Source organism: Bubalus bubalis, chromosome 5, assembly GCF_019923935.1.
Source record: "Bubalus bubalis isolate 160015118507 breed Murrah chromosome 5, NDDB_SH_1, whole genome shotgun sequence".
Classification (NCBI taxonomy): domain Eukaryota; kingdom Metazoa; phylum Chordata; class Mammalia; order Artiodactyla; family Bovidae; genus Bubalus; species Bubalus bubalis.
Window position 1 is genome coordinate 93,265,850 of NC_059161.1, and position 22,994 is coordinate 93,288,843.

At 42.2% G+C, this 22,994-nt stretch overlaps 2 protein-coding genes across 9 annotated transcripts in view; one reads left to right on the forward strand and one right to left on the reverse strand.

Annotated features, from left to right (window-relative positions):
- Window positions 1-2,471, reverse strand: part of DDIAS (DNA damage induced apoptosis suppressor) — a 36,848-nt gene extending 34,377 nt beyond the window's left edge. For 3 of the 5 annotated variants that reach the window (XM_044943435.2, XM_044943433.2, XR_006551301.2), the window contains exon 1: window positions 2,261-2,394. The gene's annotated coding sequence lies outside the window, so the exon portion shown is untranslated. Of the gene's footprint in view, window positions 1-2,260 lie in introns of all 5 variants that reach the window. The other 2 variants (XM_006055630.4, XM_044943434.2) reach the window with 2 other exon arrangements.
- Window positions 2,410-22,994, forward strand: part of LOC102405156 (prolylcarboxypeptidase) — an 87,758-nt gene continuing 67,173 nt past the window's right edge. Inside the window, exons 1-2 of one of the 4 annotated variants that reach the window (XM_025286250.2) lie at window positions 2,410-2,536; window positions 4,179-4,361. In XM_025286250.2, the coding sequence (XP_025142035.1) occupies window positions 4,194-4,361 (168 nt within the window). In that variant the 5' untranslated portion in view covers window positions 2,410-2,536; window positions 4,179-4,193. Of the gene's footprint in view, window positions 2,578-2,609; window positions 3,022-4,178; window positions 4,362-22,994 lie in introns of those variants that run through there. The other 3 variants (XM_025286251.2, XM_006055634.3, XM_025286249.2) reach the window with 3 other exon arrangements.

Sequence of the window (22,994 nt, forward strand, 5' to 3'; positions counted from 1 at the left end):
GGACATGAGTTTGAGTGAACTCCGGGAGATTGTGGCCCCATGGACGTAGCCCACCACGCCCTTCTGTCCATGTTTTCCAGGCAAGAATACCATAGCAGGTTGTCATTTCCTATTCCAAGAGATCTTCCAGACCCAGGGATTGAACCCACGACTCTTGTGTTTCCTACATTGGCAGGCAGAATCTTTACTACTAGTATCACCTGGGAAGTCCAAGTTCAATATACTTATTTATCAATTATTTATTATGCAGCTGATAAATACCAGGTGATGGGAATAATATGGGATGAACAAAATAGACAAGGTCCCTACCTGGTCACTAGATCTATAGCCTAGTAAGAGATAGGTGGAAAATTCTATACAAGAAAAGTACATTATACCATGAGAAAATATAACAGGGGGACTCATTTAGTCTAAGACTGTGGCCAAAGGACGAAATCACTCCTTTAAAAAACTGGTCCACACTTCTAATGGCATACAGAAAAGGAGATGTGACTAACTCCTCTCCCTTTCTTTATTCCTCCTGAAACTGCTCTTGCTTTGCAAGAAAATCTTTATCATTCTGTTGCTCTCAGATTTCCCATTTCATATATCATAGGACAGACTCCTCAGCTATGGAAAGGGTAGTTACTTTGAGTTGCTTTATTAAAGCTGTCTAATGGTCTTCCTCCAAGGGTGCATACTTTGTCTAATCTTTCTAAAGGCAGTCATAACAAGTCCCTGAGAAATGATCTTCTGACATTAAAATGAAAATTCTGGAAAAGGGAGAGGGAGGCAGGAGATTAAAAAAAAAATCAAATAAGCAAAAAACAGACAAAACCTCGTTTGTTTGGAGAAATACCGATGAAAAGTATTTTAAAAACATTACTCAGGAAACTCTTAGTGAGTATCAAGCACAGTTTGTTCATTGCACATATGACAGGTAAAGTTCCAGAGATAGGGAAGAGGACAGGGTTACAGATAGAAAAAAAAAATCACCTCATGCAGCTGTCCTTTCTGAATACAATCCAGCAACACTGGCCTTTTCTTAGTTTCTTGAACATTAAGATGCTAAGTTCTTTCCTGCTTTAAGGCCTTTACATAACCTGTTCACTCTGGAATTTTCTTCCTTTCTTCTATTGCATGGCTAGATCATTCTCATCTTCTAGGCCTCAATTTAAGTGTCAACTCCTCAGTGGCCTTTCCAAACAAACCTAACTCAAATAGATTCCACTTCATTCTTTTTAAGCCCACACATAAAAAGTTTAAGTTTCATTAGGAAGGACTCTCACATCTTGTTCACCATTGTGATCCTAGTACTTAGAAGTTCTTGGCACAGATGGAGACACTTAAAAACTATCTGTAGAATGAGTAAGTAACTACTGGGTGCTTTGTGACCCAATTTTGCAGGATGATGAAAGGCTTCCTGATAGAAAGCTTCATAAATTGAGACCTAAAGAATGATTAAGAACTAGGTGGGATGGGATTCAGATGGGGTCTGAAGGGGGAGAATGGTGCATTTGAGGGACTCAAAAGGACATTCCATGTGGTTGAAGCATAGGGCTGGAGAGGTGGGAAAAAAAAGCTGGAGTACTAGGCAAAGGCTAGACAAGAAGGGCCCCGTTAAGCACGTTAAGGAGTTTAGACTTAAACCTGAGGGCAAACAGGAGCGACCAAAGGAAAGGTTTTTAATGGGGAGTGCCTGATCAGATTTGTACTTTTTGTATTTGTACTTTGCTAGGCTGTAATCAGCCTAGCAACGTGGAGACTGGATTGGAATGTAAGGAAATTGAAAGAATCAGCTGGGAGGCTACAGTCATAATTATGAAGCAGTTGTGCTGAACCAAAGTAAAACTGTCCAGAAGTGTATGGATTGAGATATTCAAGAGGTTGGTATGGCTTGATGTGAGAGACAAGGAAGGTACCTAGAAAACTTGTTTCTGGTTTGAACACTCTGCTCAGTGAGCACTTGTCCCTCTGAGTCATCAAAGCAGTTTGGCAAAGATCCCTTTTCAGTAGATACTACTGGGCATAGCAGCCAGCTGTGTACGAGCCTCCGAGCACCTCAAAAATTGCAGTAGCACCTTTTTCCTCCCTGTATTTCGGGTTCCAGACACTTATCCGTTTCCAGGTCGATGGCACACACAAACGCTCTCTGACTGACTGCAACAGCACCGTCTAAAATGAAAAGAACTGACCTTCTCACTCTTCTACTTTCATAACCGCCCTTTTATAGACGAGACTGACTCCTGAAAAAACAACATAGAATGCTCTGAATGCTCACTCAGAACGACGTTCAAGGGTCTTCTTAGGAGTCTCCGGCCCTTGCTCCCAGAGAATCTCCTCCCGCACCTCCTCACCTGAGGCAGAGGACCAGGAACCTGCCCGGGCGAAGCTCCTTGACGCAGACACCCAGGACCCAGGACTCAAGCGGCTAGAGAAAGTCTTCCAATCGAATCTCCCGCTCCTCCTTCCGCCGGAAGTGACGCCATCACCGTCTGGCCTCAGAGCCAATCAGAAGACGCCGCCGCCGAGGTTGGGAGATGTAGCGCGACAACCTGTGAGGTTTTGGGAACGACCATTTTCGTAGGAGAGGGTTAGGCAAGTGTCCTTTCCCAACTGATTGAGCAGTAGTACAGTCGGTTTTGAGGCAGCGTTGAGCCAGCTAGGCGTAGGGACCCCGGGAAGGGTGGTAGTGGGTGGGAGCGCCCCTCAGACCGAGGTTCACCTGGCTGACTGGAAGGAGAAGCGGAAGTTGGTGGTGCGAGAGTCGAGAAGACCGAAGGGGACTCCGCCCGCTGGGGCTTGGACTGCCCTCAAGGAGAGGGGAAGGCGGGGTCCGAAGCTGGGTGCCGGAAGACGGAAGGGGACGTAGCTTTGAAGCAGGGACCGGGACCTAGTGGGATTCCGGGGCGACCTCCGTTGAGAAGTGGACTGTGTGGGCTTCACGCATGTGTAGGGATGACCAACCGACAGAGTGTCCTAGGAGGTGATTAGGCTGACATGGAGGTGGCGGTGCAAAGGAGCCAGACCTAGTGGGGATAGGTTAGTAGTATACCTGGTTTTAGTGAAAAGGGCAAGATATGCATACATTAACACGGATTGGCAGATGCCGCTGCCAGTCAGGAGGAGCTGTACCCTGAACTCCTCCTTTCAGGGTGTTTTGACTGTCAGGGCTGTGTGACTAGTGAATGATTTAGTCCTTGTAGAGCTGGTGGCGAGTACCGGTTTTTAGTTGGCAGTAGCCCTTCCCGGGGCTTCCCTGGTGGCTCAGACGCTAAAGAATCCGCCTGCAATGCGGGGAACTTGGGTTAGATCCTTGGGTTGGGAAGATTCCCCTGGAGGAGGGCATGGCAACTCACTCTAGTATTCTTGCCTGGAAAATCCCATGGACAGAGGAGCCTGGCAGGCTACCGTCTGCTAAGTGCTAAGTTGCTTCAGTCGTGTCCGACTCTGTGCGACCCCATAGACGGCAGCCCACCAGGCTCCCCGTCCCTGGGATTCTCCAGGCAAGAACACTGGAGTGGATTGCCATTTCCTTCTCCAATGCATGAAAGTGAAAAGTGAAAGGGAAGTCGCTCAGTCGTATCCGACTCGTCGCAACCCCATGGACTGTAGCCTACCAGGCTCCTCCGTCCATGGAACTTTCCAGGCAAGAGTACTGGAGTGGGGTGCCATTGCCTTCTCAGGGGTACCGTCTATAGGGTCGCAAAGAGTTGGACACGACCCAAGCGGCCTGGCACGTTTGCACGCATGCACACACTATTATTATGTAGGGTTTGTGGAGGACAAGGATGTGGCGATGAAATAGAGGTGGACAGGGCAGAGTTTGGCAGTGACGATAAAGGGGAGGGTATAGGGTGGGGAGAAAGTGTTTGTGGGGGGTGATATAGTTAAGAATGGGGTTCAGAGGTCAGATAGGAGGGTCCCTGGGATTATAAAGGCAGGCTTTGAATCGGAAGGTAATAAAGGTGAACTCTAATAAAGAGGGGACGGTACAAGAGGGAAATGAAACCTGGCGGCGCCCCGTGGGACTGGGACGGGGGTCGGAATGGCTTGGGCAATTCGAATTTGAGAGGCTTTACTCAGGGGCGGGGTGGTATTGGGTTTCCCCCGGGAAGGAGGGGCCTGTCTCGGGGGCGGAGCTGCGGGCTGGGCGGGGCTGCGTGCATCTGCCTGTCTCCCTCCTACCCGCTCTGCAGCCACGGTCCTGAGCCATGGGGCGCTGCTCCCTCCTGCTCCTGCTCCTAGCTTTCCTGACTCCTGGGGCCGCCAGCCCCGTATCGCCGTCACTGAGGGCCCCTAGCAGCCTACCCTGGTCAACCAGCTTCAGATCCCGCCCCGCTATTACCCTGAAGTATTCGATTCGCTACATCCAACAGAAGGTAAGGCCAAAAGGGTTGGAGTGTCCGAGTGGGTGGCGAGGACTGGGGTTTTGTGGTTTTCAGGCACCGGAGCTCATCCGAAATTGTAGAACCCTAATGCTGAGGACTTGTCCGGTGGCCCCAAGTCCCAGTCTGTTTAAACTCACCTTCCGTCACCAATAATTTATTGTCATTTCTGGCTCTACACTCCCTTCTGTGATTGACCATCACAGTCACTTCAACTCCTGCTTGCAGTGGATGCCCTAAAATTCCTTTGACCTCCCGCCAAATTCAAGTTATTTAATGCCATCTCTGGAGCCTACTTCGTGGTGACAGTCATCTTTTGTCCCAAAGCAGCCCCTAAGTTCACATTTCTAATATCTTACCAGATAATATATAATATTTTTTCAATCTAAAATGCCAGTCTGTTGTCTTATGCTCAGCTCAGAGTTGTTGCTTTTGTAGCCCTTTCATTAAGAGTTTTCAACTTTCCCTGGAAGTTGTAGGAGTCTGTCAAAATTTGGAGGGGGGAGTGAAGGTGAGCATCTATAGTTCTGAATTTTGAGTTCAGAGGTTTAAGGTAGGCATGATGCCTTTGTGCTTGGCTGAAGCATGAGGTATTTCCTGAGAAGCCTGGATGAGGAAGTACATCTTTTGTGAAATGACAATATCACTTAAAGTTCTGGGAGCCTGTGAAAAGATAGATGACCTTCCCAGGTAGCACAGTGGTAAAGAATCTGCCTGCCAAGGCAGGAGATAAAGAGACGGGGGTTTGATTCTTGGGTGGGGGAAAATCCCCTGGAGTAGGAAATGGCAACCCACCCCAAAATTCTTGCTTGAGAAATCCCATGGACACAGGAGCCTGGTGGGCTACATTCAATGGGGTCTCAAAAAGTTGAACATGACTGAGTGACTGAGCACGTGTGTGTGCATGCATGTGAAAATATAGGCAAAGATTTGGGAAACATTGGGATTAGAAGTGCAAGAGTCTGAGGTTTGGCTTTAGGAGTTAGATAGATCAGAATTCCAATCTATTAATACTAGCTCTGTGACCTTGGGAAGTTTCACATATCTCTCTGAGCCCAATTTCTTGACCTCCGGGGGATTTGGTGGTGGTTAAATAAGAATAGATGACATATCCCTAACAAAGTATTTGGTCTCGAGTAGACACTTAGTAAATTGATGGTTACTAACCTATGTGAATTTTGAGTAGGAATTTGATATAGAGGGATGACGTGAACTTTTAGTATAAGAAATCATTTTTAACCCAGAAATGTAGAGATTATGAAGAGAAAGCATTCTAGTTTTAGCAGGAGTACTAGGAAACATCTTTTTTTTAGGCAATTCTCTAGGCCTCAATTTCCTCATTTGTAAATTGAGAGGTTTGGACAAGGACCAATGTGTTTCACATTTTACTGAAAAATTAAGGCTTTGGGGGAGCTGTCTCAGAGGGATGGTGAAGGCCCATGTGGAAACCAGTTAGGGTACCCCAGAACCCCTGGTCTCTGACTTCTTTCAGCCTGAGATTTATATTTTTATTTGTTTTATATGCTGGGATTTTGCAGAGTTCCATAACTAAAGTTAAGTTGAAGGGAAACTACTGGAATGGATATCTATAATCCTTTTAGGAATGGTGAGAGAACAATCAGCAGAAAAGAGGGGGAATGAAAAGGTAGAAGAGACTGAATGATCTTTTAGGTCCTAATTTATATTCCTTCATTGTAAATTTCTTTCTTGACCACTTCACTCTTTAGATATAAAAGGCCAGTTCTTTTTCCATTTGTGGTGATTTACAAGATCTGTTTGGCCTTATTCAGCCATGTTTTGCCCTCTGGCTTATATTTAGTTCACATTTTAGGACTCAGATTCCACAAATAGATTTATTACCATAATAATAATTTTATTTACATCAACTCCAATTGAGTTTTATTTCACTGTTTAGAGAAAGACTTTCACATATATACAAATGTGTTGTATAATAATTGTTGCACAATAATGGTTTTATAGTAATTGCCAGTTTTTCTGGACCATAAATTTTTAATTGGGATTGAAAAGTATGTGTAAACTCAACTTTAATTTTTTTAGTTAGAGCAGATGAAGTCCTTTCATGCCTTTTAATGATAAACATTATTATTGTACCTAAGACTTAGTCTTTATTCAAGGTTTAATTTTCATTCAACTTTATAATGATTTCTTTATCTGTTGTTATATCTGTCTAAGCTATTCCCAGTTGTCCTTAAATTCATGCAAACTCCATGAATGGTCTCAGTAAAAAGGCTTAGCCCTCCTTCATAACTCTGATTACTTGCAGAATAAAGGTCAAAGTCCTTCATATTGTTTCTCATCGCATGCTGGTCTTTCAGCTTCATATCCTGCCATAGGTCCCCACCTCCTTCCACCTTCTTCACACATACACTTTAAGCAACATAGAACATAGACTCAATTGAAGTTTACTGTCAGAAATTCTGTCCGGAATACCCGCCTCTTTTCCGCTAGTTAAATGCATACCTCTGTCCCAGCTGAAATATCACCTTTTCTGTGAAACTTTCTTGATTTTAGTTGGACTTTTTTCACATTTACTATTTTGTGTCAGCTAGATAGCATTATCTATTACCCAGAAAATCTCATAAAAATATAAAGTACAAAATAAATATTTGTTGAGGGAGTGAATGGATGACTACCCAAAGAAAGCCCAAGCAAGGTCTACCATCATTTAATTAATGACACAAATCATCTATTTATTTTCCTTTTTAATCTTTTCCTTCTATTTTTTTTTTTTTACCATTTATATTGCCTTTTCTTTCACAGTCTTCAAATGTTGATTTAGTAGGAATGTTTGATTTTTTTTTTAATCAAAAATAACTGAGTCATGAGACCAGAGAAAGGATAACACATCACTTGGGCACATCAAGGGCTCTGCATGTATGTGTGATAGGGCTTCCCTGATAGCTCAGCTGGTAAAGAATCAACCTGCAATGCAGGAGACCCCAGTTCATTTCCTGGGTCAGGATGATCCTCTGGAGAAGGGATAGGCTACCCACTCCAGAATTCTTGGACTTTCCTGGTAGCTCAGCTGGTAAAAAGTCCACATCTGGGTTCGATCCCTGGGTTGGGAAGATCCCCTGGAGAAGGGAAAGGCTACTCACTCCAGTATTCTGGCCTGAAGAATTCCATGGACTGTATAGTTCATAGGGTCGCAAAGAGTTGGACCTGATGAGTGACTTTCACTCACTCATTCACGTGTGATGCGAATGTTGTAAAGGGCTCCTTGGGATGTGTGACTTGTGTTTATTCGATTTCCATGGTTCTTATTACCCTCTTACTCCCACCCTAGTCCCTCAGATCTGAATGTGAATCCTGAAGGCATTTTACTGTGTGATTAATGAGGAAAGAGAATGGGTCCTTTCAGGCTGTTACTTTCCTCACTGGTGAAAATAGAAATCAGTATCTACTGTATTAGTCAGGGATTTCTAGAGAAACAGTTAGTAGGGGGTGTGTGTGTGTATGTGTGTGTGTATATGTATATCTCTTTCTTCACAGAGAGGGATTGATTTATTTTAAGAAATTGACTCATGTTGTTGAGGAGCCTTGTAATCTGCAGGGTAGGCTGGTGGACTGGAGACCCAGGGAAGAGCTGCAGTTTGAGTCCCAAGGCAGTCAACTTGCATAATTCCTTGCTCAAGAGTAGTCAGTCTTTTGTGCTTTTCAGGCCTCACCTAATTGGATGAGACCCACCCACATTATGGAGGGTAAAGCTGCTATACTCTAAGTCTACTGTTTTAAATGTTAATCCCATCTAAAAAAATCACCTTCACAGAAACATCTAGAATGTTTGAACATTCTGGGCACCATGGCTCAGCTGAGTTGACATGTAAAATTAACTGTTACATCTCCCTAAGGCAGTTGTGAGTGTTAAATATAGTAACTCAGGAAAGCACATGCACAGTGCCTGGAACATTAGGAAATTGAGGATCTTAATGAAGTAAATGGTGGTTCCTCCCCTACTCTGTCTTTAAACCACACTTTCTGTAGTGTCATGCATTTCAGGTTGATCTACATGCTGACGCTTGTGATAATGCCTCTTCTAGAAACCTAGTGGTCAGTCATCTATACTCTACTGTTCTTATTTAACTACTGACCAATGTTTATGTGAGAACTGTTCATCCTGGCCCAGCACTGAGCTCGTGGCTGCTGACTCCTGCAGGGCCTTCCTACAGCTCCTTCCTCATCTGCGGTGAGACCATCATGGTAGATGAAGCAATTTTGATTTATAGCTTACAGTTCTACTTTCTACTCTTACAGTTTTACTTTCAATTCCTATTCTGGGTTTCCCTTTCTTGTCATGGTGGCCCTAGTGAATGTCTAGTAAAATGAAGCTGTGTCAGGTGCCTTGGAAGGGCCTATCGCTTTTTCTCCTCCTGTTCTTCTTTTTGTTTTTCCTTTCTCCTCTTCTTACTGGTTCATCTATTGATGACCTTCCCCTTATGCCTGGAGCATACTGCCACAAATATTATATGAATTCTGAACTGATTTCTGTTTTTACTCACAGAATCATTGTCAGAAGGGGTCATGTAGTTCACCCCTAAGCTGTGATGAATTGATCTTGATCAAAACTGTTGAGGATTAGGAACTTTATATAGAGCTTGACAACCATACAGGTTTGAGAATGCATTCTGTTTCCAACACTACCTGAGTAATTTCAGACAAGTTACTGTGAGCTTCTATTTTTATAATCAGCAAAATAGGGCTAATTATACTATTCATCTCACAGATTTGTTGTGAAATAAGCTGATATGTGTAAAGTGTTTATTTAGCACAGTTTAGTGGAGAAGGAAATGGCACCCCACTCCAGTGCTCTTGCCTGGAGAATCCCATGGATGGGGGAGCCTGGTGGGCTGCGGTCCATGGGGTCGCAAAGAGTCAGACACGAATGAGCGACTTCATTTTCACTTTCATGCACTGGAGAAGGAAATGGCAACCCACTCCAGTATTCTTGCCTGGAGAATCCCAGGGACAGAGGAGCCTGGTGGGCTGCCGTCTATGGGGTTGCACAGAGTTGGATACGATTGAAGTGACTTAGCAGCAGCAGCAGCAGCAGCAGCACAGTTTAGATCCCTTGGTAAACACTTAGTAAATGGTAAATGTTATTTTTATTTTATCTTGCAGTTTCTTCATATGGCTTTAACTTCTTCTCTGGGGGCTGCCCAGGTGGCTCAGTGGTAAAGAATCTGCCTGCCAATGCAGGAGCTGCAGAAGATGGGGGTTCGATCCCTCGGTGGGGAAGATCCTCTGGAGGAGAAAATAGCAACCCACTCTAGTATTCTTGCCGGGATCATCCCATGGACAGAGGAGCTGGGTGGGTTACAGTCCAGGGGATCACAAAGAGTCGGACACGACCGAGCAACTGAGCATGTACCTCCTCTTCACTCAGAATAAAATATTTAAGTCATTCCGTATCATATCTAAAATAGTTATTCTGGTAAATATGAAAGTCTTTGTGAATTCTTTTCTGTTACTTAACTATTGCAAATGTTTCTTTTTTTTTCAGTGGGATGTAGTATAGTACACTTGTAAATAAGACATAGAAATTAACTTTTTTCCTCACTTGAAATTATTTTCTTTCACATAAGACTGATACATAAAAAAAGGTGTATGAAGCTAATTCTATTTTTTTCCCATATTATTTTTAGTTTTGGTAAATTGTGGAGAGAAAAGTGTATAATAATAATTGTATCCTTTCAGGTTTTTTCAAATACCTCCTTGATAATACTAAATCTAACACTGTCTGTCTAATAGCTGAGTTTTGAATATTTTACCAATTAATGCTAAAATGTAGTTTCAGCAAAAGTTACTTTTAAAGATTATACCGTCAGGTGGTACAATGGTGAAGAATCTGCCTGCAATGCAGGAGACACAAGAGACTCAGGTTTGATCCCTTGGTCAGGAAGATCACTTGGAGTAGGAAATGGCAACCCGCTCAAGTATTCTTGCCTGGGAAATTCTATGGAGAAAAGAGCCTGGTGGGCTACAGTCCATGGGGTCACAAAGCATCGGACACAACCGAGTGACTAAGCATGCATGTTTATATCCATCTGCATATTACAGGGATTTTATGCTTTAGTACATAAAACACAACATTTTCAAAATTTGGTTGCTAGTATCAGCCCTGCAAAGTGCAGCCATTGCTCCTTACCTTGGACAAGGGGTATCTCCTCACTGCCGCCCTTCCTGACCTTCAATGTGGGATAGCTCCTCTAGGCCCCTTCAGCGATCAATGCAAAGAAATAGAGGAAAACAACAGAATGGGAAAGACTAGGGATCTCTTCAAGGATCAGAGATACCAAGGGAACATTTCATACAAAGATGAGCTTGATAAAGGACAGAAATGGTATGGACCTAACAGAAGCAGAAGATATTAAGAAGAGATGGCAAGAATACACAGAAGAACTGTACAAAAAAGATGTTCACGACCCAGATAATCACAATGGTGTGATCACTGACCTAGAGCCAGACATCCTGGAATGTGAAGTCAAATGGGCCTTAGAAAGCATCACTACGAACAAAGCTAGTGGAGGTGATGGAATTCCAGTTGAGCTATTCCAAATCCTGAAAGATGATGCTGTGAAAGTGCTGCACTCAATATGCCAGCAAATTTGGAAAACTCAGCAGTGGCCACAAGACTGGAAAAGGTCAGTTTTCATTCCAATCCCAACAAAGGCAATGCCAAAGAATGCTCAAACTACTGCACAATTGCACTCATCTCACACGCTAGTAAAGTAATGCTCAAAATTCTTCAAGCCAGGCTTCAGCAATATGTGAACTGTGAACTTCCTGATGTTCAAGCTAGTTTTAGAAAAGGCAGGGGAACCAGAGATCAAATTGCCAACATCTGTTGGATCATGGAAAAAGCAAGAGAGTTCCAGAAAAACATCTATTTCTGCTTTATTGACTATGCCAAAGCCTTTGACTGTGTGGATCACAATAAACTGTGGAAAATTCTGAAAGAGATGGAAATACTAGACCACCTGACCTGCCTCTTGAGAAATTTGTATGCAGGTCAGGAAGCAACAGTTAGAACTGGACATGGAACAACAGACTGGTTCCAAATAGGAAAAGGAGTTCGTCAAGGCTGTATATTGTCACCCTGTTTATTTAACTTCTATGCAGAGTATATCATGAGAAACACTGGACTGGAAGAAACACAAACTGGAATCAAGATTGCCGGGAGAAATATCAATAACCTCAGATATGCAGATGATACCACCCTTATGGCAGAAAGTGAAGAGGAACTCAAAATCCTCTTGATGAAAGTGAAAGTGGAGAGTGAAAAAGTTGGCTTAAAGCTCAACATTCAGAAAACGAAGATCATGGCATCTGGTCCCATCACTTCATGGGAAATAGATGGGGAAACAGTGGAAACAGTGTCAGACTTTATTTTTCTGGGCTCCAAAATCACTGCAGATGGTGACTGCAGCCATGAAATTAAAAAACGCTTACTCCTTGGAAGGAAAGTTATGACCGACCTAGATAGCATATTCGAGAGCAGAGACATTACTTTGCCAACAAAGGTTCGTCTAGTCAAGGCTATGGTTTTTCCTGTGGTCATGTATGGATGTGAGAGTTGGACTGTGAAGAAGGCTGAGCGCCGAAGAATTGATGTTTTTGAACTGTGGTGTTGGAGAAGACTCTTGAGAGTCCCTTGGACTGCAAGGAGATCCAACCAGTCCATTCTGAAGGAGATCAGCCCTGGGATTTCTTTGGAAGGAATGATGCTGAAGCTGAAAGTCCAGGACTTTGGCCACCTGATGCAAAGAGTTGACTCATTGGAAAAGACTCAGATGCTGGGAGGGATTGGGGGCAGGAGGAGAAGGGGACAACAGAGGATGAGATGGCTGGATGGCATCGCTGACTCGATGGACCTGAGTCTCAGTGAACTCCTGGAGTTGGTGATGGACAGGGAGGCCTGGCGTGCTGCGATTCATGGGGTCGCAAAGAGTCAGACACGACTGAGCGACTGATCTGATCTGATTTGATCAGCCCTGCTACTAACTTGTATTACTATGTTGGGCAAGTTGCTTCACTCTAGATCTCAGTGTACTAATATGTAAGATGAGAAGATTAGATCTGCTGATCTCTGATATACCTGTAATTCTGTTCATGAGTGCCTCCTATCTATAGGGAATTATATCAAGAGTGGATATATATTAATATATCAGGTAGGGATGTGGGCACAAGTTCTGTTTTTTGCCCTACCATTAATTGCCTTTGGTAAATGCTGCTGCTGCTGCTAAGTCACTTTAGTCGTGTCCGACTCTGTGTGACCCCATGGACAGCAGCCCACCAGGCTCCTCTGTCCTCTCCAGGCAAGAACATTGGGGTGGGTTGCCATTTCCTTCTCCAGTGCATGCATACATGCTAAGTCGCTTCAGTTGTGTCTGATTCTGTGCGACCCTATGGACAGATGAGACCTAAATGATTTTTCCATCTCAACTTTGAGTAAGATACAGACTGAGATCATGTAAAGTATTTTTTAAATTAAAAATTAGCTCTCCCACTGATACAATATTTATAACATAGAGCATTGTATTTATGTTTATGTAAACACTTCACACATATTAGCTCATTAATTCTCCCATTGACCTCATGTGGTTTTGATACTGCTATTCCCAATTTATAGATGGAGAAACTGAGGTGCCAAGTGTATTATAATCACTACCTCACTCTGCCGCCTAATATTTCTACTTGAATCTGTAGTTCTTTTTTTTTTTTTTTGGATTTTTTTGGTCACTTAATTTTTTTAATTGAAGGATAATTGCTTTACAGAATTTTGTGGTTTCTGTCATATATCAACAAGAATCAGCCATAAGTACACCCATGTTCCTTCCCTCCTGAACCTCCCTCCCATCTCCTTCCCCATCTCACTCTTCTGAATTGTCACAGAGCCCCTGTTTGAGTTCTCTGAGTCATATAGCAAATTCCTATTGGCTATCTAGCTTACATATGGTATTGTAAGTTTCCATGTTACCATCTCCATACATCTCACCCTCTCTCTCCTTCTCTCCCCCCATGTCCATAGGTCTGTTCTCTATGTCTGTTTCTCCATTGCTGCCCTGAAAATTAATTCATCAGTCCCATCTTTCTAGATTCCATTTATATGCATCTGTATATGATATTTATATTCCTTTTTCTGACTTTCTTAACTCTGTATAATAGGCTCTAGGTTCATCCATCTCATTAGAACTGACTCAGACACATTCCTTTTTATGGCTGAGTAGTATTCCATCGTATATATGTACCACAGCTTCTTTATCCATTCATCTGTCGATGGACATCTAGGTTGCTTCATTGTCCCAGCTATTATAAATAGTGCTGCAGTGAACATTGGGGTACATGTGTCTTTTTCAGTTTTGGCACTCATGCCTAGGAGTAGGATTGCTGGATCACATGATGGTTTTATTCCTAGCTTATTAAGGAATCTCCATACTTCTTCCAAAGAGGCTGTATCAACTTACATTCCCACCAGCAGTGTAGGAGAATTCCCTTTTCTCCTGGATCTATAGTTCTGACTCAGAACCAGACTCATTTGGTTAAATGACGACTTTCTCCTTGTGGCACTGTTACCATTTTTTTAAAAAAATTACTGAGAGTCTATATATATGGCAGGCATGGTTCTTGAGACAATAGTTGGACTACTTATGTGGAACTTATTTTCTGGTTAGGAAGTAGATAATAAGCAAATAAACATAAGATAATTATAGACTGTAATGATTGCCTTGAAGGAAATAAGCAAGGTGATGTGTGCTCAGTTTGGTCCGACTCTTTGTGACCCCATGAACTATAGCCCGCCAGGCTCATTTGTTCATGGAATTTTCCAGGCAAGAATATTTGAGTGGGTTGCCATTTCTTACTCCAGAGCATCTTCCCGACCCAGAGATTGAATCTTTGTCTCCTGCGGCTCCTGATTGGCAGGAGGATTCTTTACCACTATGACACCTGGGAAGCAAGGTGATCAGTTCAGTTGCCCTGTTGTGTCCTGACTCTTTGCGACCCCATGGACTGCAGCACGCCAGGCTTCCCTGTCCATCACAAACTCCTGGAGCTTGTTCAAACTCCTGTCCATCAAGTCAGTGATGCCATCCAACCATCTTATCCTCTTTTGTCCCTTTCTCCTCCCGCCTTCAATCTTTCCCAGCATCAGAGCCTTTTCCAATGAGTCACTTCTTCCCATCAGGTGGCCAAAGTATTGGAACTTCAGCTTCAGCATCAGTCATTCCAATGAATATTCAGGAAAAGAAAAAGAAAGTGAAGTCGCTCAGTCATGTCCGACTCTGCAGCCGCATAGACTGTAGCCCACCAGGCTCCTCCATCCATGGAATTTTCCAGGCAAGAGTACTGGAGTGGGTTGCAATTTCCTTCTCCAGGATAATAATCCTGAATATTCAGGATTGATTCCTTTAGGATGGACTGGTTTGATCCATCCCAAACTGGTTGCAGTCCACGGGACTCTCAAGAGTCTTCTCCAACACCACAGTTCAGAAGCAAAGTTCAAATTCTTTGGCACTCAGCCTTCTTTATGGTCCAACTCTCACATCCATACATGACTACTGGAAAAACCATAGTTTTGACTAGATGGACTTTTGTTGGCAAAGTAATGTCTCTGTTTTTTAATATGCTGTGTAGGTTGGTCATAGCTTTTCTTCCAAGGAGCAAGCGTCTTTTAATTTCATGGCTGCAGTCACCATCTGCAGTGATTTTGGAACCAAAAAAAATAGTCTCTCACTGTTTCCATTGTTTCCCCATCTATTTGCCATGAAGTGATGGGACAGGATGCCATGATCTTCCTTGAGTTTTAAGCTGACTTTTTCAGTCTCTTCCTTCACTTTCATCAAGAGGCTCTTCAGTTCCTCTTCACTTTCTGTCATAAGAGTGGTGTCATCTGCATATTTGAGGTTATTGATATTTCTTCTGGCAATCTTGATCCCAGCTTGTACTTTGTCCAGCCTGGCATTTCGCATGATGTACTCTGCATATAGGTTAAATAAGTAAGGTGATATGTATGTATATATATGGGTGTACAGTGGAATGGAAAGGCTTATCTCAGGAAGGTTTCCCTGAGTCTTTTTTTTTTTTTTAACTATTTGTTTAATATTTGTATCAGGTCTTAGTTGTGACATGCAGGTTTAATTGTTCTGTGGTATGTGGGATCCTAGTTCCCCAACCAGGGATCAAACCCATGTCCTCTGTACTGCAAGGTGAATTCTTATCCACTAGACCACCAAGGAAGTCCCTGGAAGAGTCTTAACTGGTCCTCCTTGCAACCTGTAGTTCCTCCTCCGCTGCAGTCTCCATGGGCCACATTAATCACCTCCCCTTCAGTCAAACCACTCTTCTTCTCAGGACCTGCAATGTTTCCTGATTTTTTGCTTTCTCAAGAAAAAAATCCTGTAGTGTTTGAGGCCTTCCACCGTTTGGCTCCAACCCACCTTTCCAGTTTGCTAATCTGTTCTCCACATATGCCCATTTCTTTCCTGTTTCTGTGTTTTAACCCACATTGTTCCCTTTGCTTGGAATGCCTCTCCCGTGCCTCTTTCCTCCTTTATCAACCCCTTCCATTTTTTAAGCCCCATCTCAGACATTCCTCCTCCAGGGGCCAGAAAGTGTGTGATTGGTCAGATCTTTCTTTGTACTTCTCTCATGGCATTTGTCTTAACTCTAGCCTTGTGTTAAAACCTTTTGTTCCCCTTTCAAAGCAGGAAGCCTGTCTTGTAAGTATCCGTACCCCTTCACAGCCCTTTGCACATTGTTTTCCTTAGAATATCGTCTGCACAAATGTTTTTTGAATCAGTATCTCTCCCCTTCCCTTTTCCTGCTTCCCTGCACATTGAGTTAAGGAAGGGGTGTGTATGCATAGGGAAGGGAAGAGTATGGAAACTTGATTCCCAACTGTTTAAGATGCTTTGAGGGAACAAGGTAGGAAGCCAGGCAAATAAGAACAGGCCTACTTGTTTTCATCCTCTTATTTTGATGATCTGGAGGTGAACTGTATTGACCTTTTTCTCAGCATATCTACAGAGAAGGGTCATGGGAGGGAGTGCAGCAGTCCCTGTATGTGTATGGATGTGGGCTGAGGGAAGGGTGAAGAATGAACATTTCAGGAACAATATCTCCTTAAAAGCTACTTCTGTGGTGATTGTGAAGTGCCTTTGTTTATTAGGGAGCTAAAGTAAAGGCAGTATTTTTATGGGTTTTTTTTTTTGTTTTTTTTTTTTTTTTGCTTTTCATTTGCAAACAGAGGCTAATTAACCATGTGTGTTTGTAAATCCTTGCTATCTGTTGTATATGAGTCAGTTAGTTCCAAGTTGCCTGTGGTGCTGTGAATGGAGAGAAACAGCTGCTGTGTCTCTGTCAGGCTCATGATGTTCTCTTTCTTGCTATTTATATTGTGAGAACTGTCCACACGGTGTAACGAAAAGACAGTTTTATTAAAGTCAGATTTCTTTAGGAACTTTCCCACAGCATGCCTGCAGTTTGGTTGTGTGATAGAATTTACATGTATGAAAGTATAACTATTATAGAAGTTATGATATCTAACATTTATAGAGGAAAGCAACACAGTTATATATTCACTTGACACATATTTATTGAACTCTTCCTATGTGCCATATACTGTCAGTTGCTAGAGATAAGGGGAAAGCAAAGACATACCTCATGAAACTTATATTTTAATGGGAAAGAAGATAGTGATAAGTAATTACAACTACGATGTGTGTTTTAAGGAAATAATATGTTGTGGGAGCCACAGTAGGGTCCTAAGCCTTGGATATCAGGAAGTCCTCCGGTCAGCAATGGTGTTGAAGCAGAGGCAGGAAGCTGAGGAGGAATCATTGGCCGGGAGAAGGGAGGTGATTGAGATTTCTGTCCAAGTAGAGGATATACTGTGTACAAGATACTAATTTAGAAACAAGTAGGAGGAATTGAAAGGAGGTCAGTAAGACTGAGACAGGGCAGAGGTGATGAGGCAAGAGGTGGGCAGTCAACACTGTGAAGTCAGTGTTACTATTTCCACTTACACACTCTGGGTGTGGATACTCCTTAAGTTTTCATTGACTTTAAGAACATGACTTGGTGTTGAGTTGCTGTGAGACATAGCACTCCTCTGTTCACCAGGATATGACACATTCACCTTGTGACAGGTACTGCTCTTCATATGCTTATCTTTAACCCTGCACAGAGCTACTGCATCTATTTTACAGAGGAATAAAGGGCTCAGAGATGAAGTAATTTATCCATGATCACACAGCTGATAAATGATAGCATCAGGATTTAAACTGAGCTTTGGTGTCATCAAAGCCTGTATTCCACTTTGCCTCTTTACTAGCTGTATTTCTGGAATAGATAGAAGATTTTGTAATTTATGATTTAGAGATAGTTGTAGAAGTCACATTTGTAAGGAAATCCAGATTCAGTTCAGTTCAGTCGCTCAGTCGTGTCTGACTCTTTGCGACCCCATGAATCGCAGCATGCCAGGCCTCCCTGTCCATCACCAACTCCCAGAGTTCACTCAGACTCACGTCCATCGAGTCAGTGATGCCATCCAGCCATCTCATCCTCTGTCGTCCCCTTCTCCTCCTGCCCCCAATCCCTCCCAGCATCAGAGTCTTTGCCAATGAGTCAACTCTTCGCATGAGGTGGCCAAAGTTCTGGACTTTCAGCTTCAGCATCATTCCCTCCAAAGAAATCCCAGGGCTGATCTCCTTCAGAATGGACTGGTTGGATCTCCTTGCAGTCCAAGGGACTCTCAAGAGTCTTCTCCAACACCACAGTTCAAAAGCATCAATTCTTTGGTGTTCAACCTTCTTCACAGTCCAACTCTCACATCCATACATGACCACAGGAAAAACCATAGCCTTGACTAGACAAACCTTTGTTGGCAAAGTAATGTCTCTGCTTTTGAATATGCTATCTAGGTTGGTCATAACTTTCCTTCCAAGGAGTAAGCGTCTTTTAATTTCATGGCTGCAGTCACCATCTGCAGTGATTTTGGAGCCCAGAAAAATAAAGTCTGACACTGTTTCCACTGTTTCCCCATCTATTTCCCATGAAGTGATGGGACCAGATGCCATGATCTTCATTTTCTGAATGTTGAGCTTTAAGCCAACTTTTTCACTTTCCTCTTTCACTTTCATCAAGAAGTTTTTTAGTTCCTCTTCACTTTCTGCCATAAGGGTGGTTTATCTGAGGTTATTGATATTTCTCCCGGCAATCTTGATTCCAGTTTGTGTTTCTTCCAGCCCAGCGTTTCTCATGATGTACTCTGCATAGAAGTTAAATAAACAGGATGACAATATACAGCCTAATTAAGGAATAAGGCGTTTCAATTATCTTTTTTAATAGCAAGTTGGGTAATTTTGGAGAGTAAAAAAAAATCATAACAGAGGTTTTAACAATATAGACCTTTCTTCTGGCCTTGGTTTTGTGTTATGGAAAGAAGAATTTAAATGAATGAGTTTGAAGGACCATATGTTATATTTTAAATGGAATTACCATATGATCCTACAATCCCATGCCTTGGCATATACCTGAAGAAAACCATAGTTCAAAAATATACATGTACTCCAAGTCACCTAAATGTCCATCAACAAAGGAATAGATAAAGATATATACACACACACACACACACACACACATATATATATACAGACACACACACAGTGGAATATCATTCAGCCATAAAAAACTATGAAATAATATCATTTGTAGCAACATAAATAGACCTAGAGATTGTCATACTGAGTGATGTTAAGTCAGAGAAAAACAGATATCATATGATATCATTTATATGTGGAATCTAAAAAAATATTGTAAATGAACCTATTTACAAAACAGAAATAGTCACAGATGTAGAAAACAAACGTATGGTTACCAGGGGAGAAAGTGAGGTAGGGGTAAATTGGGAGATAAGGGATTGACATATACGCACTACTATATATAAAGTGGATAACTAATAAGGACCTTCTGTATAACACAGGGAATTCTCAGTATTCTATAATGACCTACATGGGAAAAGAACTGTAAAAAAGAGTGGATATATGTATATGTATAAATGATTCACTCTGCTGTACAACCGAAACTAACACAACATTGTAAATCAACTATACTCCAATAAAAATTAATTTAAAAAATGAATGAGGACTATTTTAGTAGCAGAAGGGGACTATGCTACCTAGGGTAAAACATACTAGGAGATATATTTGGGTGACTGTATACATTCTAGGCTGTATATTGTCACCCTATTTATTTAACTTTATGCAGAGTACATCATGAGAAATGCTGGACTGGAACAAACACAAACTGGAATCAAGATTGCCAGGAGAAATATCAATAACCTCAGATATGCAGATGACACCACCCTTATGGCAGAAAGTGAAGAGGAACTCAAAAGCCTCTTGATGAAAGTGAAAGTGGAGAGTGAAAAAGTTGGCTTAAAGCTCAACATTCAGAAAACGAAGATCATGGCATCCGGTCCCATCACTTCATGGGAAATAGATGGGGAAACAGTGGAAACAGCGTGAGACTTTATTTTTCTGGGTTCCAAAATCACTGCAGATGGTGACTGCAGCCATGAAATTAAAACACTTACTCCTTGGAAGGAAAGTTATGACCAACCTAGATAGCATATTCAAAAGCAGAGACATTACTTTGCCAAGAAAGGTCCGTCTAGTCAAGGCTATGATTTTTCCTGTGGTCATGTATGGATGTGAGAGTTGGACTGTGAAGAAGGCTGAGCGCTGAAGAATTGATGCTTTTGAACTGTGGTGTTGGAGAAGACTCTTGAGAGTCCCTTGGACTGCAAGGAGATCCAACCAGTCCATTCTGAAGGAGATCAGCCCTGGGATTTCTTTGGAAGGAATGATGCTAAAGCTGAAACTCCAGGACTTTGGCCACCTCACGCGAAGAGTTGACTCACTGGAAAAGACTCTGATGCTGGGAGGGATTGGGGGCAGGAGGAGAAGGGGACAACAGAGGATGAGATGGCTGGATGGCATCACTGACTCGATGGACGTAAGTCTGAGTGAACTCCGGGAGTTGGTGATGGACAGGGAGGCCTGGCGTGCTGCGATTCATGGGGTCGCAAAGAGTCGGACACAACTGAGCAACTGATCTGATCTGATCTGATACATTCTAGAGCAAAATATGTTAAGAGACCTCCATTGATGATCACTAAAAGGCACTCTGTGGGAATAAGAGGACATCCCTGGTGTCTCAGATAGTAGAGAGTCTGCCTGCAGTTCAGGAGACTGGGTTCGATACCAGGGTTGGGAAGAGTCCATGGAGAAGGAAATGGCAACCCACTCCAGTATTCTTGCCTGGAAAATCCCATGGATGGAGGAGCCTGGCAGGCTAAAGTTCATGGGGTCGAAAAGAGTTGGACACAACTGAGCGACTCACTCTCTCTCCATGGGAATAAAGGAATAAGGTTACTACTGTAGAATTTTGTCCCCTTAAACTTGGCACTTAATGTAGCTTACCATAAATCTATTAGCAGATCCTCCATTTTAAGCTTTTTAAGCAGTCCATGTACAAAATTTGGCTTGAAATAAGTTAATTAGAGTTCTGATAAAGGTCCCTACTCTATGATACATGGACTAGTCCCTGGCATATCTTTTCCACTCCACTTGCAGAGGTCCTTGAATGTCCCCCCTCCTACCTAATAACTCCAAAGGATACAGGTCACTGTTTGGCACTCTGCTTTTGAAAGTCTCCCAGTCCATGGATTAGGGGGTCAAGTCCAGTTAATTCCACCTAAGTATTTTGTTTTCTTTAAAAGTCTGGATATTGGTCTCATCTTTAAACATAGTGTTTACAATAGTAGTACTATTCTCCCATTTATTTAATAAAGTGTTATTGTTTTAAAGGATATTAGACTGAAAATTTAAGCTAATCTCTTTAATCACTTTTATGAGAAGTTCAGCTGTTTGAGCCATTGTTTTCCCACCTGGGAGGAAGTAAGTAGTTCCTTGAGATATGGATTTATAATGTTTAGCATATGAAGTGATGAAGGGGATATCACAGATTATTTACTTTCTTTATAAATCAGTTCAAAAATCTAAAATTGCCATGTTTCATTGCTGCAGTATGTACCTTTCCTCAGAGCTGCATCATTTGTACAGCAATGAACGTGTACTCCTGGGTTCGACCCCTTGGTTGGGAAGATCTCCTGGAGAAGGGAATGGCTACCCACTCCAGTATCCTGGCCTGGAGAATTCCATGGACAGTCCATGGGGTCTCAAAGAGTTGGACACGACTGAGTGACTTTCACTTTGAATGCGTACTAAAATGTATTGTGCTGTAGCACTGGTTACTGGTGATTGGACAGAAAGTCAAAAGCAAAAGCATATCCCATACTAGACCACAACATATTTGGTGTTTAAGAGGCTCTTAATGTTACCAAGTCACTACCCAAGAGAGCTGAAAAGGTTTTTTTTGTTGTTAAATTTTACTTTGTTAGGTCATTGAAAAAAAAATTTTTTTTAATTAGTTTTAGCTGTGCTGGGATCTTTGTTACTTTGCATGTGGGCTTTCTCTAGTTGCTGAAAGCCTGGACTACTCTTCATTGTGATATGTGGGCTTCTCATTGCAGTGACTTGGCTTGTGGTAGAGCTCTGGGTGCTTGGGCGCTTGGATTTAAGTAGTTAAACATGGGCTCAGTAGTTGTGGTGCACAGGCTTAGTTGCCCCATGGCATGGGGGATCTTCCCAGAGCAGGGATCAAAACTCGTGCCCCCTGAATTAGCAGGTGAGTTCTTATCCACTGTACCACCAGGGCAGTCCAAGGTCATGGTTTTTTAAATGAACACTAAGAATAAATTGCTAAGGTTTCATACTACTAATTTCTTCCTCCTAAGTGGCAATATTAAACACATGACACAAATCATTGTGTATGTTTGTGTGTGTGTTTGAAAGTGGTTTCAGACTTGGGAGGTGAATGCTAATAATATACTACAAAATACATAAATCTACCAAGTTCTCACTTCCTGTAGGCCCTTGGTAGGCACTTGCATGAATTTATTATCCAAGTTAATCATCACAAGACACATCTGGGTCAGGAACAAGACAAGGGTGCCCAATCTCACCACTACTATTCAACATAATTTTGGAAGTTTTAGCCACAGCAATCAGAGAAGAAAAAGAACTAAAAGGAATCCAGATTGGAAAAGAAAAAGTAAAACTCTCACTGTTTGCAAATGACATAATCCTCTACATAGAAAACCCTAAAGATACCACCAGAAAATTAGTAGAGCTAATCAATGAATATATTGCAGGATATAAAATTAACACACAGAAATCCCTTGCATTCCTACACACTAACTATGAGATAACAGAAAGAGAAATTAAGGAAACAATTCCATTCACCATTACAACAAAAAGAATAAAATACTTAGGAATAAATCTGTCAAAAGAAACAAAAGACCTATATATAGAAAACTATAAAACACTGATGAAAGAAATCAAAGATGACACAAATAGATGGAGAAATATACCATGTTCATGGATCTGAAGAATCAATATAGTGAAGATAAGTATACTACCCAAAGCAATCTATAGATTCAATACAATCCCTATCAAGGTACCAACGGTATTTTTCACAGAGCTA